This window comes from Bemisia tabaci, chromosome 6, assembly GCF_918797505.1.
Source record: "Bemisia tabaci chromosome 6, PGI_BMITA_v3".
NCBI lineage: Eukaryota > Metazoa > Arthropoda > Insecta > Hemiptera > Aleyrodidae > Bemisia > Bemisia tabaci.
In genome coordinates, this window is record NC_092798.1 from 45,126,412 (window position 1) to 45,144,012 (window position 17,601).

At 35.3% G+C, this 17,601-nt stretch overlaps 1 protein-coding gene across 1 annotated transcript; it reads right to left on the reverse strand.

Annotated features, from left to right (window-relative positions):
• Window positions 1-1,742: 1,742 nt before the first annotated feature.
• CCT6 (chaperonin containing TCP1 subunit 6) lies at window positions 1,743-13,600 on the reverse strand. Its single transcript, XM_019059873.2, has 12 exons — window positions 13,366-13,600; window positions 12,035-12,098; window positions 11,501-11,635; window positions 10,831-11,004; window positions 9,748-9,862; window positions 8,730-8,829; window positions 7,808-7,967; window positions 7,082-7,261; window positions 6,161-6,308; window positions 5,207-5,347; window positions 4,588-4,756; window positions 1,743-2,049 (listed from the first exon to the last, which is right to left on the reverse strand). The coding sequence occupies exons 1-12, from the start codon at window positions 13,500-13,502 to the stop codon at window positions 1,977-1,979; spliced, it is 1,596 nt and encodes a 531-aa protein (XP_018915418.1). The 5' UTR covers window positions 13,503-13,600; the 3' UTR covers window positions 1,743-1,976.
• Between the last annotated feature and the right edge of the window lie 4,001 nt (window positions 13,601-17,601).

Genomic DNA, 17,601 nt, shown 5'->3' on the forward strand with positions numbered 1-17,601 from the left:
TATTTTTACTCATAGGTAATTTGTTTTCTGATAGTGAATAAATGACATTAAAATAAATACAGAACTGTATGACTGCTGCTAAGACTGGGAAAAGGATAGACTTACAATGTTTTTAATCACTTGATGCATCTGATAGCAAATCATGTGAGCTATGCTACCCTTTCCTGTGCAACAGTCATTCAATTTTTTATTAGTCAGTGTAACCCAGTAACAATTGATTTTGAAGTGCCATCAGGTAGTACCTAAGAGACATACTGAGTTCTTTGAATTTCTTCACTTTTTTGACTCGATAACTTATTTGTGCTGACTTACTTAGAAATAAAACGTAACTAGTTTTGATTGCAAGTCAGTGCAGCATCATCAAATATTATCAATAAATAAAATTCTGAGATGATGCAATCACAACGGATCAAGAGTAAGGCTAATAGTTGATTAAATAGAGAGCTGTGCCATTCATTAAAGAAAGGAATTCCATTCATGATTTTTCTCATTTTTTTGATTGCTGATTAATCCTTGAACATATGCAATTAATTATTTGTTTTTCAAGGTTACCTGAGTAAATGTCAATTTTTTACAACTAGATTGGAGTTTTCGCTCACGGTTTAAAATCAATTTAAGTTTTCATTTTGGAACGATCTCTCTCTCTACGTAGATACTGGATGATATCATTTTTTTTAGGACCCAAGAGGTCATACCTCTCAGCGAGAAATTTATTCAACCAGCAAATTATCAGTGTGCCATGCAAAGTCCTTCTTTACTTGAACTAGCTCTTTTACTCATTTAACTTTATTTTTAAATTCCTTGATTTTCAAACTTAATACATAATTTAAGTAAATAAAATTCAATAACTTCAATCAAAACTCCTGGCACTCAGTGGGTTAGTTGCGCTGGTCACAGAATCGTGTTTTGATGCTAGATTCTTGTAGATCAGCTAAAAATAACAAGATTTGTCCAAACAGCATCTCTCTAAACTCAAATTACCTAAGAATTGTGCTTTGAAAAATTCGTTTCGTGACGTCATCCACTGCAGCAGTGACATCCTTGGTTTCTCCCACCTTGCTTTCATCCAAGTTCCATGTTGAGTAATTAAAGGAAATGTGTGCCTCCCTGATTGATGAAAGAAACCAAGGCGCAAGGGTGTGAGTACCATGGTGGATGACGTCATAAACCGAATTTTTTTAATTGCGAGATCTCTGTTCATATTGAACTTAGAAAGTTGCTATTTGGACAGATCTTATTTTTCTAGCTAAGCTACTAGAATCAAGCATCAAAACACGATTCTGTGACCAGCGCAACTGGCCTATTGGATAGTCATTTTTATAGAAACACTTTGGAAGTCAGCTCAAGAATTATGTAACAAATTCAGCAATGTTTCGGACTAACTTGCTCTTTTTTATAAAAGTTGCGAACGCTTCATGAGGTCCCTCTGCCCTTTCTAAAAATTTCTCCAAATTTTTAGGTCCTTTTACTCTTGATTAGGTATTCTAGATTCAAAATATTCAATTTTTGATCAGTAAATATTTTATTTTATGCATTTAACTTGAGTCTTCAATTTCAAACTCACATGAAGTTTTTATTTAAAAACACTGAATCACTAATCTTTGATTATTCATATTAATTTTCGATTAGACCTTTAGATGAAATTATGTACTTGAATTAGGACAAGACCACAAGACTGTTTAAAATCCTTGCTCACTGTCAAGAAAAAAAAAGAAAATTGAAAAAAATAAAAAACATGAACGTTTCTTAAATTAAAAAACTTTATTTAAAAAGATATAAATATGTATTAACAAAGCTTTTTCGTTTTCACGCAGAGGAAAAAATCAAGGGTGAAAACTGAATACTTAGCACGGATGGGCAGAGACAAAAATGATGTTATAATCAATTGGTGAGAGTTAGGTTGTGATTCAAAGCAGGAATACAGAAAAATATAAAAATATTAACACAGATTTTAGTTTTCACACAGTTACATTAGTTTATCCTTTCAATGATGACATTCCTGCTCGCATGATTTCATCGACGAGAAGTAAATTGCTAGCAATTACGGTGCTGAAAAAGAAAAGAAAAGATCACTTTAGGCTTTAGCTAGAGACAGAAGGCAAAGGGCACTATAGGAAAGGTTCTATTGGTTAGGTTTAGTTGGAAAATTAGAAAAGTTACGGAATGCTAAGAGACAGATCGGATTTTTCCTTCTATGTTTCAAGTTTTCAAAACTGATGATATACAAATTTCAGAAAATTGTGTTTTACTATAATTTTTCTCATTCTGTTAAGGAAGTCAAAACTTTGGTATCAATTTAAAAAATGACGGTAGAAAGAGAAAACACCTTGTTTTAGATGCCATGCCCTTAGGGCAAAAGCTTAAATTGTTTTGACAAGTAAAGAAAGTAGTAAGTTTGCAACAAAGATGTTTGGCCCTGCAACAGCAACATCACTGTACTTTTACAAACACTTCAAGATACGAAAAAAACTGGTGAAACGTTCTTTCTTTGGGTTAAAATATATCATGCCTTGAGAGATCGAGTGTCAAATTTGTTTAATCCGTACTTACTCAAAATTCCTTCCACAAGGTGGCAAGGAAGGGCTGTTTTGAGCACCCATAATCAACGTTTTAAACTTAATTCTTTTTTCACGGATTAGAACAGTTCAAATTTTCGCTTGAAGGGCCGTAATTCGTTAATTACCTTGCTGATTGATGTTCAAAGTTTTTAAGAAATGCATATTTCGATTATCATCTCTTAAAGAGCTGGGACTTTGCATTAAGGGTGGCGTAAGGGGCTGAAACTTCATTCATAGGAGTTTTGCCATACTTGACACTGGTAATCTGCTAGTTATCAAGTAAAAACTAGAGTCCCTTTATACTGAGAGTCAAGACAATTCGGCTCATGGATGTCACAAACGGGAATAAAGATTACAGAAATTGAACGTTTTTCGTAATCTTTGATCGGCCCATTCTCAAATGCCTTTCTCCGTTCCTCCTCTCATTCCGTTTGTTCCTTGCCGAACCCGTAATTCCCTGGTCCATTCCAGATTATAATCTTTGCAATTGGTGAAAATGTAATCTTTATTCCCGTTTGTGACATTGTGGAGGCCTAAAATACGGGAACCAATCAGAAATGGATTCAAATTGTCTTGACTCTCAGTATAAAGGGACTCTAGTAAAAACTAAAAAAATTTCTTTTCTGAATGGTCTCAACGTATATCAGAAAAATTTATGAGATTTTGGAGATTGTAGAGATTAGAGTTTTGGGCTCTCATAGGCCTTGTCTCTACAGGATGTTTCATGGGATTTGTCCCTGGGAAAAATCCCACTTACGAAGTTGGGAGAAATATTGAGTTAATCAATATTTTTCCCAGTACCAAACGTATGGTCCTTGTACCCAAGGCATGGACCAAGAGAATAAATATGGACCCCCGACTCCGGTTAGCGCCATCAGCGCTCCCTGGCAGAGGGTGTAGTGAACTAAACCGACGATTGGGTCCTCCTGTTTATATTTCCATGCACCACCTATTTAGGCTTATCACTCAGTAGTGCTCATAGAAGTTTCTAGATCCTCGTATCCTCGTGGTCGCCCTGCAGTTTTGAAGAGTTTAGTGTGAAAAGTTTCCCATTTTCATTTCAATCTTCGTCAGTCTTCGGGTACATAAACTGGTAATAATGTGAAGTGTTTTTTCTAACCGTTTTACTCAGCAGCAACTGCTGTTGAGAAAGCCAAAGGAAGTGTGTATGTAGTGTGCAGCAGGAATCAGGATTGTACTTTTAGCCGAAGGCGCTTCTCTGTTAAGTGAAATCTTTTTAGTGAGAAACAGTGTTGTACTGATAAAAATCAACTGAGTGTCACAAAATCAAAGATACTTGACTTCAAGCATTACCTTTAATTTGATTATTAGCAAGTCTCTTTGATTCTGCGTCAGAAGTTGACTGAATCATCTTTGCTCGTGTTTTGATAAGATACTTCAAATTAAAGTCTTTCGCATTGACCTCTGCAGAAGGTATGTACCTATACTATTTCATTAGTTTGCGAAAGTAAAGTGTATTAAAGTATCTAAACAAATAAATAAATCATAGATAAACAAAGAACATTGCATGGAATAACATACTCTAGAGGTACGATCGTGGACCATTGTGGCGTTAGTTCACCACACCCTCTGCCAGGTTCGCTGCAAGCGCGCGGTAACGGTTTTGAACACAGGTTTCAATAGGGAGTTGGGAGTCCTTATTTATTCTCTTGGTCCATGCCCCAGGGCCCACTTAGAGAGGTAGAAGAAGTGAAAACAAATTATGCGATATTTTATTCATTACTCCATTGTTAATGTTTGTTTCGTTAAAATAATGTGTCTAATTGTTAATTGAGTGCGATTATTATTTTAATCCTGGTTAAATACTCGACTTTAAGTAATTTATCTTCCTGCGCAAACTAGTCGCGGGACTGTATGAGCTCCGTCCTGTGGAGACCGTAACTGGGAAAAATCCCAGAAGTTTCATTCCTGTGATTCGAACTTGGGACAAATCTCATGAAAACGTCCAGTGGAGACAAGGCCATAATGACGGATTTTTGCACTATGACCATAAAATATTCATACATACCATGATCCTAAAATCTGTTTCTTCACTGAGTAGTTATCATAAATACCCTGATCGGCAGGCTTCAAGATTTCACCCGAGCTAAGATCAAGACCAACAGGGACATCCAGAGAGGTATATTCTTCTAATAATTTGACAATTGTATCTTGCGAGTCAAAGCCGGAGTTCACAGCTGAAATAAATATGAAAATAAGGAGATGATTTTGGGAATTCAGATACTCTATATAAATTTGAGAGAAAAAAATTGAGATAAAAAAAAAAAAAAAAAAAAATATGAATGAAACCTACATTATTTATTTGAAGAACGTTGTAAGACCTGTAGAAATCCCACAGTACTTAGTCTGGTACTTCAAGTGAAAGTAATTAATGAACACTGTTGCGTAAAAGGATACACTGCAGCAAAATTTTCCTGTGACACCACAAAATGTTCCCATTTATAACAGGATTGGATTTTTGGCAACTTTGAAAGTACTTATTTCACCCAGAATTTGATTAAAGGACGATTGGAGAAATGAGGGTAACTCAATTTTTTACATTCTTTCCAAAAATAAATTGAAAAATAGTTTGGGACAGCCTCATTTATAAGGATTAAAGAACAAGGGAAGCAGATTTGATTACTTACAAAGTGTTTTTGGGATGACAAGCATGGCCTCTGCGAATGCTTGAACACCTAACCTTGTTTTTCCTTTCACCGTTTCTTTGAATTTATGTAGCTCTTTGGACACAGCAACTTCAAAAGCTCCAGCACCAGGCACAACAGCTCCTGAAATGAGAAACAATTCAAACATGTTCAAAAGAATTAATAAGCTCGGAAGTACAAATGGAAAATCTAAGCCACTAAAAACATCACTGACATATTTGCTCCAACTTTAAAACGCTAAAAAGAAGACTTTTCAAAGATAAGATTAGATTAAGTATAAACAGGATCAACAGTTTATCCTATTATCATGACTTGGAGCTGATCTATATTTGCATAGGAGCACAATATTCCATTGATCAGCTTAAAATCATACTAATAAGATGAAATTTAGGTACATTATCATGAAAAAGACCTGAAACTAAATTTTCACACCAGAGTAAAAAATTTTCAACCGCTAAAAAATTCAGCAAGGGTACCAAGGGGGTACCTGGGGTTTCCAAGGTGGGATGAAAGGTAACTATTGTTCTTCTATTCACAATACACAGGTTCCGAGCCTCTCTCTGCTGCATGATAGAGTATCAAGTAAAAGGCCAGGTCATCACGGGTAAGACTGATGTGTTGTCATTTACGAATTTTTATAATCCCGATTTTACTGGCTCAGGTTGGGTGAAATAGACTGTAGATACTAAAATTGAACAGAACAGAAGACAGCAGCTGGAAGTAGTTACAATGCCTTTTAAAGTTCTTGTGCAAAACCGACCGTAACGTTTCAGTTGTAGTGCCTTCTTCAGAGTATGTTCATAGTTCATTGAACTTCATAGGTTTTCAAAAAACATTAGAGAGACTTTTTTTGAGTGACCCTCTTGCACAGTATCTACCCGATGCGACAAAGTAAGTTCAAAAGTTAATTTTGAAAAAATTTATTGGACATCTCACCATCATCAAGAGCATTTTTGACGGCACGGAGTCCATCTCGCACAGCATCCTTGAGTTGTGTTAATGTGTGTTTGTTGGGCCCTTTCAGCAAAATTGTGACACTGTGTTTATGTTTGCATTCTTCCACAAATGTGAATTTGTTTTCTCCCTTGAAAGCCAAAAAAAAAAAAACCAACGATTAAACATTTATTGAAAAACATTTTATGGCTATCTTTCTTATTTGGTCAGGATGGCTTAGAGTTGGTTAAAATATTCATTAAGTTTGGGGGAACGGGGAGGATCCTTATCAGTGTTCCCGGGTGCTCCGTGTACGAGATCCGTACGCTCTACCGCTCTCCGTGCTACTATTGGCTGAGCGTCATTCTGTGACGTCACGTGTACGGATATTTTAAGATAGGGAAGCGTTTTTCCCATAAGGTTTTTGTCCGTACGCGGTCCGTGTCGGTATAGGGAATGTCCGCGCCGCACGGATAAATCCGTACGCCTGGCATCACTGATCCTTATATACTATTACCATACATTTCTAGGATCTCCGATACCTCTTACAAACTTAGCAATTAGACACAGATAGATCTGAAACTAAACTACTGGGAAACAATAGACTTGATCTTCACAGTGGGCATGACAAAACTGCATAATAGTTTACTTTCATTTGAGGCATTAGTAATTAAAATAGATTCTGACTTTATAACCTCTCAGTCAACTCAAAACATAACTTGTTAGCATTACATTCCCTATGCTTTGTGAATTTTCCTCAATTTCTCTGTATTATAAATGCTCCTCCACCTGGATTAAATGATATATAAATTCCAAATTTTTCCCTAGTTGCCAAGAGGTCTGCACTTGCTTTTAGCTATTCGTCTCATAGCTAGACAGAAATGGAAAGTAAAAAACAAATTAGCAAATTACGAATAATATTACCAAAACATGTTCATAGACCAGATTTGAGAAGCCTAGTTGTTCTTCAGAAAGGTCATCTAGACAGTTCATGGCAGTACCACCACAAGCTAAGGTTAAGCGTTCCATATTACGCCGCTTTGCACGTCTCAAAGCCAAAATACCTTCCTTGGCTAGCAAGTCCAATGAAAGCGGGTCGATTCCCTACAAAAAAATGCAAATAGATTAGGCCTTACTTAAAACAACCCCTAGCAGAAGAAATCAGAGATGAAGCTCTTTGATTTTTTGGCCAATTTAAGGAAAATTCTTTGATTTTTCTGCGACTATCTTCTGATAAGCAGCTAGTAGACTAAGAGCGTTTATTAAATAAAGCAAAAAAAGAAAAATTTACTCAGTACCAAAAATATTTTTATTTCTTAAATGATGCAATGATGATTTTGGCATTAGCATTTCCGCAACTTGCTGATGCTGAAATTTAATGACAATCCTATATAAAGTAATCTCTACATAACATCTTGCAGTATTCACTGGAAAATATTCTGTTGGAGGAGCTAAAAATCTTTGCAGAACTAACACTTCTTTTAAAATGATAGATGACATTGTATAAACAGAAAGGTTTTTACCTGATGTAAGTCTCTTCTCTATCTTATTATCATCAACAATCATCAAAACTCAGTAAATATTAGGTCTTTGGTTGAGTTTCAGAACAAAATCACACAAAACTAAAAGCAACAGTTAGGGATATGATACCTTTTGATTGATGACAACAAAGTTTTTATCGGTTTTATCACACAACTTCTTTTTCAGGGCGATGATTTTCTTTACTCTATCTTCAATGAACTGCCGTTCTGCAAGAACTAACTTTTCACGCTCCTCTGCTGTTTTGTAGAAGAAACCAGAGTTCACTTCACTGGTACAAAAGAAAGAAAAGAAAGAAAATAGCATTAATAAAAGTGGGGGAAAGAAAATCAATTATTCTATTCAACATTTCATCATTCATTGATTAAATCATCTTGAGAAAGAGAGAGAAAAAATGAAAAATGTAGAATAAGGAATAGAATAGATACACCTAGCAAATATATGATATAGAAATTTATTTGTAAATCCATACAGCATTTTTGATCGTGAAATTAAAACATTAAGTACAACAATTTGCCACTTATAGTTCGTTTGATGATTCAAGACGGTCATAATACCTGAAAAATGGATTGGGTTTCCTTGGATGACATCAGATGGTTAATTTTTCTTTAAGTCTCTCCACAATTTGAAACTTGTGAAAGAGTTAGACGAGTTGTTGTGCACTAAAAATATATTTGTCTGATTGCAGTTGCTTTAGCGGATTTAAAAATGGTAATGTGGGCGCTGACCACAGACTTTGAGTCTTACAGATAAGATACGCATTTTTACGTCTCTAGAAAAATGTGAATTCTGAGCACATAGTTCAGAACTTTATCAAATTTTTGCATCTTGTATTGAAAATTTGTTGAGGGAGGATTGACCAAAAATCTGTTGATCCAGCTGGACTAGTAGTGATTTATAAACTTATAGACCAACATTAAAGGCCAGGCACATCAAACTGGATGTGACAATCCTCCATGACTGTTCCCGTACTATAGCCCTGTCCACTTCCTTGGAGACATAGCAATCTAAGCAGATTTTGAATGATACTTACCTCTTCTCGTACTCCAGACTGACATTGCAGGTTAGAATGTAGGCGTTAGTCACTCTCTTTGGCATATCAGGGTGCCGTGCTCCATGATCGAGGACAAGACCTAAACAATAACTTCAATCATTAATACGAAAGGAGACATTTAATGAAGTCAAGATGACAAAATTTCAATTTTGTTGTGATTTCCCTTCTACAAAACAAGCTTAGTTGAATAACAATGCTTACAAAACTTTGTGAGGAGAACTGCACTTATTTTGAAGCCACTTAACACCGGTTAAACTGAGTTGGTTAAATATATATCGTTCCTTCAGATATTTAGGAGGGATAAACTACAAAAACGGTACTTTCCACAAGTGAGTTCAGGGGGAACCAGACCTAAGGAAACATAGTTTTGCAAATGTTTTATAGGATGACAAAAAATGATAGCACTATCACTAGATCTGGAATGAAAAAAGTCTTTCTCGTATCTTCCGGTGCACAAGATGATGAAATGAAAACCTATAAGAATAAAATACTAACAATTCAGGGGTTTTTTTCCTCCATTAGAAAAATTAGTTTTGGGATCATCAGGACATAATTTATCTTCTTTTGCTTGGCTTGATATGATTTGTATAAGTAAATAAACATATGGATAGGCAATTTAACTACTCAGAGGTCCTGCAGAAATAGATTGTGTTTGCAAGTTGAAGCTTCTCACAGCGCCAAGGTCACATTCAAATCCATGAAATCTTATCAAGTGTTTAAAAATTCACTTCAATTTTAATTTCATTCAAATACTTATCGTGCTCAGTAGGCTCTGCAAGATAAAGAAAATGAAAAGATTTCATTGACGTCAAATTGCTACAAGGTAAAAGCAGCTTCCATTAAGAAAAAATCTCACCTACTCCAAAATAAGTTTCTGTCAGAGCTTCTCGTCAAACAGATTATCGCTGCCTTCCTCTAAATTTTCCTCTTCACCTAAGTACAATAATCTTAGAAACTTGAGTTTACGATGGTGATAATAATAATGAAAAGATCTCACCATTTATTAAAGCTGTGTCCGTGGCTGTCTTATGCTGCATTTCCATAATTTCAACCATGTTTAAATCTAGATCTTTGCCCGGGTTTTGGATCGCCAAAACAGCATCAACACAATGCTAAAATAATTAAAATTGAGATAATTTTCGATTGTTGAGCATAACAAGCTAACACACTGGGAGATAAGACTGAGTTGATTATAGGATAAAAAGAAGAGATGATTCTTGAAAATACCAATTTTACACTTTGTAACAAGAATGAACCAACATCAATTCCAAACAATTCTTGTTAGTCCCTTTCGATTTTAGAAGGATACGATGAATATTTTCTTTCCAACACCTACTTTATTTTAATGAAAGTATGCAATTTTATTAGAAACTTTGACACCGACCCTTCAATAGTAATTAGTAGTTCATCAATCAGATCATTGATATAGGGATGGTCATGAATCCCATGTTGCAACTTATATTTCCACCACATATGAGGCAAATAGCAGACAACATACAACCAAGTAACAAAAATAATTAAATAACAAATACAAAATCTCTTTTAAAAACACAAGCATATTCCAATTCATCAGAATCATGGATTATCCGGTCAAATGCAATGTAATATCTCTTTGCTTTCTATCGTTTAAGGTTTAAAGTGATGGGCATGGAAAAATCTAATTACAGTAGAAACCGCATATAATGGTACGCATTGGGATCAGCCAAATGTTACATTTTGGGCGGGATTCTGGTACGAGCAGTTTTTGCATAAATATTGAGTTCCGAACGGCAACCGCACAGCCTGCTGGAGTAGAGAGTTTTCGGGAAATATCGTCCGATCTCACGACAACCGATGCTCTTTCTGAATATGAATTGAATTGTTCATGTTGAATTTTGCTGAAAAATTTGATCTCCCATAGGTTAATAGGACCTAAAAAGAGTATGTAATAAATGCAATTTTTGAAAGACTTAGAAAAACAGTTCTGTTGGAGTTATGTAGTTGTCATGCTGGATTATCATGTGTCATTACATGCGGTTTTCACTGAATGAACAAAGGACAAAGCTCGAAACAGAGAAAAATTGTCGCATTGGACACTTACCTCTGTGAGCAGATCAGCCAGGGAGTGATGCACTTTGGTACGGAGCGATGTTCTGGCCACATCGACGAGGATTTCCCTGTTCCCTTTACACTCTATTTTAAGTTTCTCTAGTACTTCAAGAGCTTTAGTGCGAGCTTGGTTGAAACCTTCAGCAATGATTCGTGGATGCAAGCCCTAAGACATGGAACAGAGTGGTGAATTACATGAAGATAAAAACCATCAATCATTTCAAAATCATGTTCACCTATCAAGAACATACAGAGGTCCTAAAGGAAATTATGATTAAAAAATTAATTTCCTTCTTTCAATTGCTCTTTCAAGTTTAGCTCCAAAATTGTTATACTTTCAATAAGTAAAAAGGAAGCCTAAAAAGGAACAATTATAGTACAGACTTACTTACTAGGAAAAGTAAGAATTTTTTTAGAAAAAACAGGAGCTAAAAGCAAAACTGAGGCTTCTGTAATAGGACTGATTTCTGAGTGAAACTTGAAAATTTTTTTAGATTTTCAGATCTAAAAATATATTTTAAAAAAACAGTATACCTAGCTGAAACTCAATACAGATAAACTTCTATCTTGAACGCTCCTTTGATGAGATGAAAAAAAAGCAGAGTACTTCATAGCTGTGGGAGAAAATAACACTTTTAAAGTACTGTCGCCAATGGACTTACCTCTGATATCAAGAGATCTGCTTGTTTCAGTAATTCACCAATGACAAGAACTGTAGATGTTGTTCCATCTCCGGTCATATCGTCCATTGCTGTAGAGGCACGAGCTATCAACGATGCAGTTGGGTGTTGAATTTGCTGCAAAAAAAAAAGCATTGAATAGACCGCTCCGAGAACAAGCAATTTATGGAAAATAGTGGTATTATAGTATCAAAAATCCTTTCATATCTTTATTAGAACCAGGGGCTGCTTGCCACGGGGAGGCAACAGAAACAATGCTTCCCTTGTCTTGCAGGTAAAGAAAAGTAAAAAAATACAATAAACACTGGAAAATCACAAAGATAACGACAAATAAAATCAGTGAAAACTATTTAAGAACTGGCTGCAGTTCTTCACAGTTCACGCAAAAGTGTGAGGAGAATATATCCCAAAAATCCGCTTAGGTATGAGTGAAGAGTGGATGGAGAAACTTTGTCTTGGAGCCTCTGAGCGCTCTCACTTTCATACATAAAAAGAGAAAAACAATAAAAAATTTACCATTTCGTGTAATAAAACATTCCCATCCTTGGTTATTTTGATATCACCAGCACCAGATACTAGCCTGCAACAGAAAACAACAACAAAATTTAAGATCATCCACATAACATCATTAGATAGCAAAACTTGCCTACGCTACAATTTAGTTAAAAAAATACCTGGACCAAGAAATTCCTACAACTGAATATCAATTCAAGATTTTGGACTGGAAACTTCAACATCCTGATTTTTCCCTTCCAGATTTTTTTTTCTTTCCAATTTTCGGTTTTTAACCTTACAGATAGGTAATTTACTTAAGAGTAATATAGCATGAGCACTGACTTGGCAGTCTCATTTTCTATCCACCAAGCTAATCAGTGAAAGTTTAAATAAGCAGGATGAGACTTCAAAATGGGATACATGGCATAGTTAGGATAGGGCTGTCTCTTGCCCGGTTGTCAGTGATCCCAAGCATACCGATGTATCTGTACAGCGTACGAACCAAAAGCTTAGAGGGAAACGCTTCCCCACTACCTTAACTTGTCCATATACGCGACATCATAAAATGGCGAAGCAGCCAATAGCAGCACGGATCTCACACACAGAGCACCCGGGAGCACTACTACATAGTCGTGCTGACATATATTCAATTATTGGGCTGCTGGAACGCTTAACCAGCAGGCCGATTATTGAAATTTTTTATTTGTCCGGCAGACACAGATGACATAGGTTAAACGTCCTAATGTGATTGGTCTGCTATGTCTTATCTCTACTCTGTTGTACACAGAATTGACAGCATGCTAGCAGGAACTTGAAAGGTGCTTTTAGCTTCTTGACAATTCTACCCAACATAGGCACGACAAAGCAGCGATAAGACGTAGCCGACCGATCCCATTGCGCCATTTAACATACATCATCTAAGTCCACCAGACAAACATACAATTATTATTTATAATAATCAGCCTGCTGTAGCTTAGTAGACTTAGTGCGATATTGCATGCTATTCTAATCAGCGGGGCGATTATTGAAATGATATCGACTGTATGTCAGCGCTTTGTCGAGTCGCGCCATCGACTAAGCCATTGCTTAGTCGATGGCGCGACACGACAAAGCGCTGACATACAGTCGATATCATTTCAATAATCGCCCCGCTGGGTGGTTTGCTTAGGTTAGGGGCGCAATGAGGGAAAAGATAGGTGGGTCACCAAATCTGATGTTGCACTTAGGGGTCAGATATGAATCAACTATGAATATTTATACGAAATTTGAGGGACTACTGTGCGCGTAAATACACAGGAACATGTGAAAAAACAGTATGAACGGAAGAAACGAGCACATGGTCCGGTACTTACATCTTCATGGTTCCCTTGGGACCCAGGTTGGTTTTCATCACATCTTGAATACCTTTGGCAGCGGAAATATTCACCGCTAAGGCTTGCGCAGCCCGGGCAAATTCAGCTTTTGGATTCAATAAACTAATCGCTGCCATTATTACGAATTGAAGGATATTATTGAGACAAATAAATAGGTTTCAATCACGAACTGGTAGATGATAAACAATGCTTTCAGTGAAGTGCTTTTCACTGCTTTTCGTGTTTCAGCAGAAGAACAACAGAGTGCAGCATGCCTCACGCATGCGCAAATCGCCTGAGCGATTCCAACGGCGCGAATTTTAAATTGACGGACTTCAGGTCTTCGCCAGAGTTGTAAAGTTCTTAAGTATTTAAAATTGCTATCATTGTGTGTGGTAGCTTATTTCTGAAAAACTAAGGCCCAAGAAACCCTACGGAGGGTGCGATAAGCTCCTAAGAAAAAATTGCGGCTTTATTTACCTGGTTAACCTTTTCACCGACCACAAAAACCATTGTGATCGTTGAGAGCGGCACCCTAAGCACATTTTGCTATCAACAAAATGAACACCTATATGAAGATAGTGAACGAAAAACAGCACAAATTTTTATTAATAATGATACCAAATTTGTTAAGCTATATAATTATTGACCAGGAGCAATTCTAAAATAGGTACTTCTAACATTAATAATGTAACTCCAAACTCTTTATTCCCCCCCTCCCCCAAAAATATGGAATTTTTGAAAGTTGACTGGTTATGTGATGAAATGATGACTTCTCTTCGCTTCACTTCTCCTTCTGAGGCAGCTGAGGAAGTTTAAGTCAAAGAAATAGGAGGAGGGTTCTTAAAAATAAAAGTTTTTATTTTCATTGGAACATAAATGGTAAAATAGTACAAGAAAAACAATTTTGATAAATTCAACAACATTCACAAAAATAATCTCTACCGAAAGAATATGAAAGGATTTGATTGGTTGTTTAGAATTTAAAATTTCATGACTCAAATGAATGAGAAGCAAGCTTGGTTTGATTATGTTGAACATTACAAATTACGAGCTGCGGAACTTAAAAAATTGATGAATTCTAATTTTGCACAAAGATTGAATTCTTCTCAACTTCTTACTTCTCTCATCGGAAGAATGTCTTTTCTTATTGTGAAGTATTTTAAGATTTTGTACACTAGAAAAAAGATGCCATGAAAAAAAAAAAAAAATTCATCTACATTCTTGGCTGATTTTGGTGCCAGCAAGAGATGGGGTCCATTCAACCACATTTCTGGTTGGTGTAATGACCCTCCTGGCTAGCGCCAAAATCAGTCAGGAATATGGTTGAAATTATCATCGGCTTTTCCCTGTAGAGGCGGATTAGTTTCCTGCACATACTGCTCACTTTCTTCATTCAGCAGTGTAGCATTTGGGAGGATTGCTTCAAGATCATTCACTAGTAATGTAGCCTCAAGATTAAAATGTTCATTTTCCTCTAAGTTTCTCTCACTTATTAGGAAAATGTCTTTTGACCATTTTACTGAATAGACAGTGTTTAACAGGAAGGAATCAATTCCATCTCACAAATGTGCAACTTTTTCTTTTTTCAACACCACAAAAAAAATAACCATACATTTGAGAGCTTGCTACGCCCCTTAAAATGAGTTAGGAGATATTCAATTTTGAATTTATCCTTCTACCTTTGTTCTCTTTTTTCACGCATCTCTGTCTTCCTCCAAACATCGCTTGGTATAATGGAAATTAAGTGATTGTAAAAAAACTGCTGGTCCCTTGATATTTTGTTTTTAGTGCAATGCTAAGGACAGTAAGACTGAATTTTTGGCAAATTACTCCCCACTCTATTAAAATAATCTGTTGAGATTTTTTGGAGGAAATGTTGCTCTTCTGTAAGTAAAAAAATAAAGCAGGACAGATTTTAATATGGTACAACCAATATATTGTTGGCTTGAGTTTTCTTTCTTCCTTTTTTTTTAGGTTTGTTCGGCATCTATTCATTTTTTTTTTTATTACAAAACTGACCAAAATATCTCATTCAAGAAAAAAGGTTGGTTAGTTTTGTTTAAAAAAAATTAAAGGATAAGGGCAATTTGCAAGGTCACAATCGGAGATACACATTTTTCAACTGTAGCCATCAATATGGGATTTTGTATTCTCATTATTGATATAGAAGATCAAGTTCTCTGTCAATTACAAGAGTTGTTTTTAAGATAGAGGACGGATTTGATCTGTCCCTACAATCTGTTGTACCTTATCAAATTAATGAGCACATATTTCAAAAGGAGCAGTCTTTTTTCAACTCCAACTTCTAGTTTTTTCTTCTTCTTATTTAAAAAAAGAAAAAGAAAACCGAAAAAAGATATTTTGTGCCCTCTCCTTCATTCCTTGAAAATTTGAAGACAGAAGTATGAAATCCATTAGAATACAGGAAGAAAATTGGAGAAAAGGGCATTTTCAGCAAACTGTCATCCAAGATATTGAGTCAAGTTCAGTATATCAACTAGAGAAGGAAGATACCAAATATTGAAGAAAATAGTAAATTAATTTGATTTCAAACTAGGAGCCTAGTGAATTTGCTCATTAATCATTAACCATGGCAGTTATTTTCTACACACCAAATTAAAAATTCATAAAGAAACAGTAAATTTTCAGCTTGAATAGATATTCACCTTCACAGAAAAAATCCACTGTTAAAGTTAAATTAAGATACCTTTTTTCTTGTAAAGCAGCTAACAAAAAAAACTTAATGCAGCAAAACAATACACGAATCTTATATTTCTTTGTGAGTAGATAAAAGCTATTAAAACGCATTAACATTTAAACGTAACATAACATGTAAAGTACATCATTAAAAAAAAGGCTTGGCACCTTTGGCTCTTACTCTTACTTAGGTAACTGATTTTTCTGAGTTGGATAGATGCTTCTCATTTTTGAAAATTTGAATCTCATCCAATAATTCCAAAGAGAAAATTACCTCACTGAACCACCAAACGCACTAAGGACTTAGAAATAATAACTATAATATATTTAATGATTTTAACAACAACATCTCTTACAATTCTTTTTAAAATACTGGAATAACAAGTGGGATTTTATGAGATTATTATAGACTGTGTTTTTGGTGTTTTTGCTTTGCTCTTCAATGATCAAGATTTTCTCTTTATTTTTGGTAGGAGATACTAACAGAACTTCTCATCTAGATTAGGTAAGAAAAAAGTAATCACAAACTATTCACTTGGTTTCAACTTACTAGACTTTAATGACATAAATAACTTGCTTGGAAAACAAAAGTGTGATTCCAGGGCATTAAAAGAACCAAAAAAATTGTTTTTATATACATACTGAAATGAAATTGAAGGCACAAGTTAAAAGATGCGAGCTTATATTTAGGTAGTTTCAAATGGAAATAGTACCCTGACAAAAATTATGCTTAACTGTTTTGTTCTTTACATTTCTTCATACTAATAGTCTTTTGTTCTTCTTTGTATTCTTTAAATAATACATATTTCAGGATTCACTTCATCTTCATGCATTTACTTTGTATAAACACCAAATCTGTGCATTGAAATGAGTCAAAATTATCAAGAACAAAATAAGATGAGCGATCAAATTGTTATTGAGGTAAATGTCTACCTGCTTGGAGCTGAAACGCTTAAAATCAAGTTTTTGGTACCATTGTATACAGCAGTGTCTTGCTAGTGCTGTGGCACAAAAGAAAAACCCCACAAAAATGCTAAACGAAATTTCAGTAATGGGGTTTTGAAGTATGATGTTCCAAGCAACACAGTTAGAGGTAAAAAGTCAATCTGCCATTGTACAATTTTCAGCTAAGAATAATACTTTGTGGTCTCTTGTAGAACAAACCGTGAACTAATTTGCTTACAATTTTTTGGGGAAACAAGAAAGGCCTTTCAGCTAGTAGATCTAATCAACCAAACTTGTCCAAAAAAAAAAAGTTTCCTTAAAAATTTGCAAATACACTAGGACTCTTTTCCTCAGAGACAGATAAAAACAAACATGCAGGTTACTACGGAGGTAGGAGTGTTATTGAAAGTTTTAAGAAAGTGATTGCGCCAATACCTCAGTTTTTACAGTAATTCCATTTTCATCTTCCCATTTATTTCACTATATTTCTTTGTCTAAATAACATTTTTTTATGTGTTTATATGAGGACTTATATGTAACAATAGCGGATGTCGAGTTTTCACATTGTGAGAAAATCACGTTTGAAGTTTT

What these genes read in the sequence shown, in the direction of transcription:
- CCT6 (XM_019059873.2), bottom strand. Translation starts at nt 13,502, where the DNA reads ATGGCAGCGATTAGTTTATTGAATCCAAAAGCTGAATTTGCCCGGGCT. An exon ending in ATGTTTTATTACACGAAATG is followed by an intron (nt 11,636 to 12,034) that starts GTAAATTTTTTA and finishes TTTTTTTTGCAG; the next exon opens with CAAATTCAACACCCAACTGC. An exon ending in TGGCTGATCTGCTCACAGAG is followed by an intron (nt 9,863 to 10,830) that starts GTAAGTGTCCAA and finishes TAATTATTTTAG; the next exon opens with CATTGTGTTGATGCTGTTTT.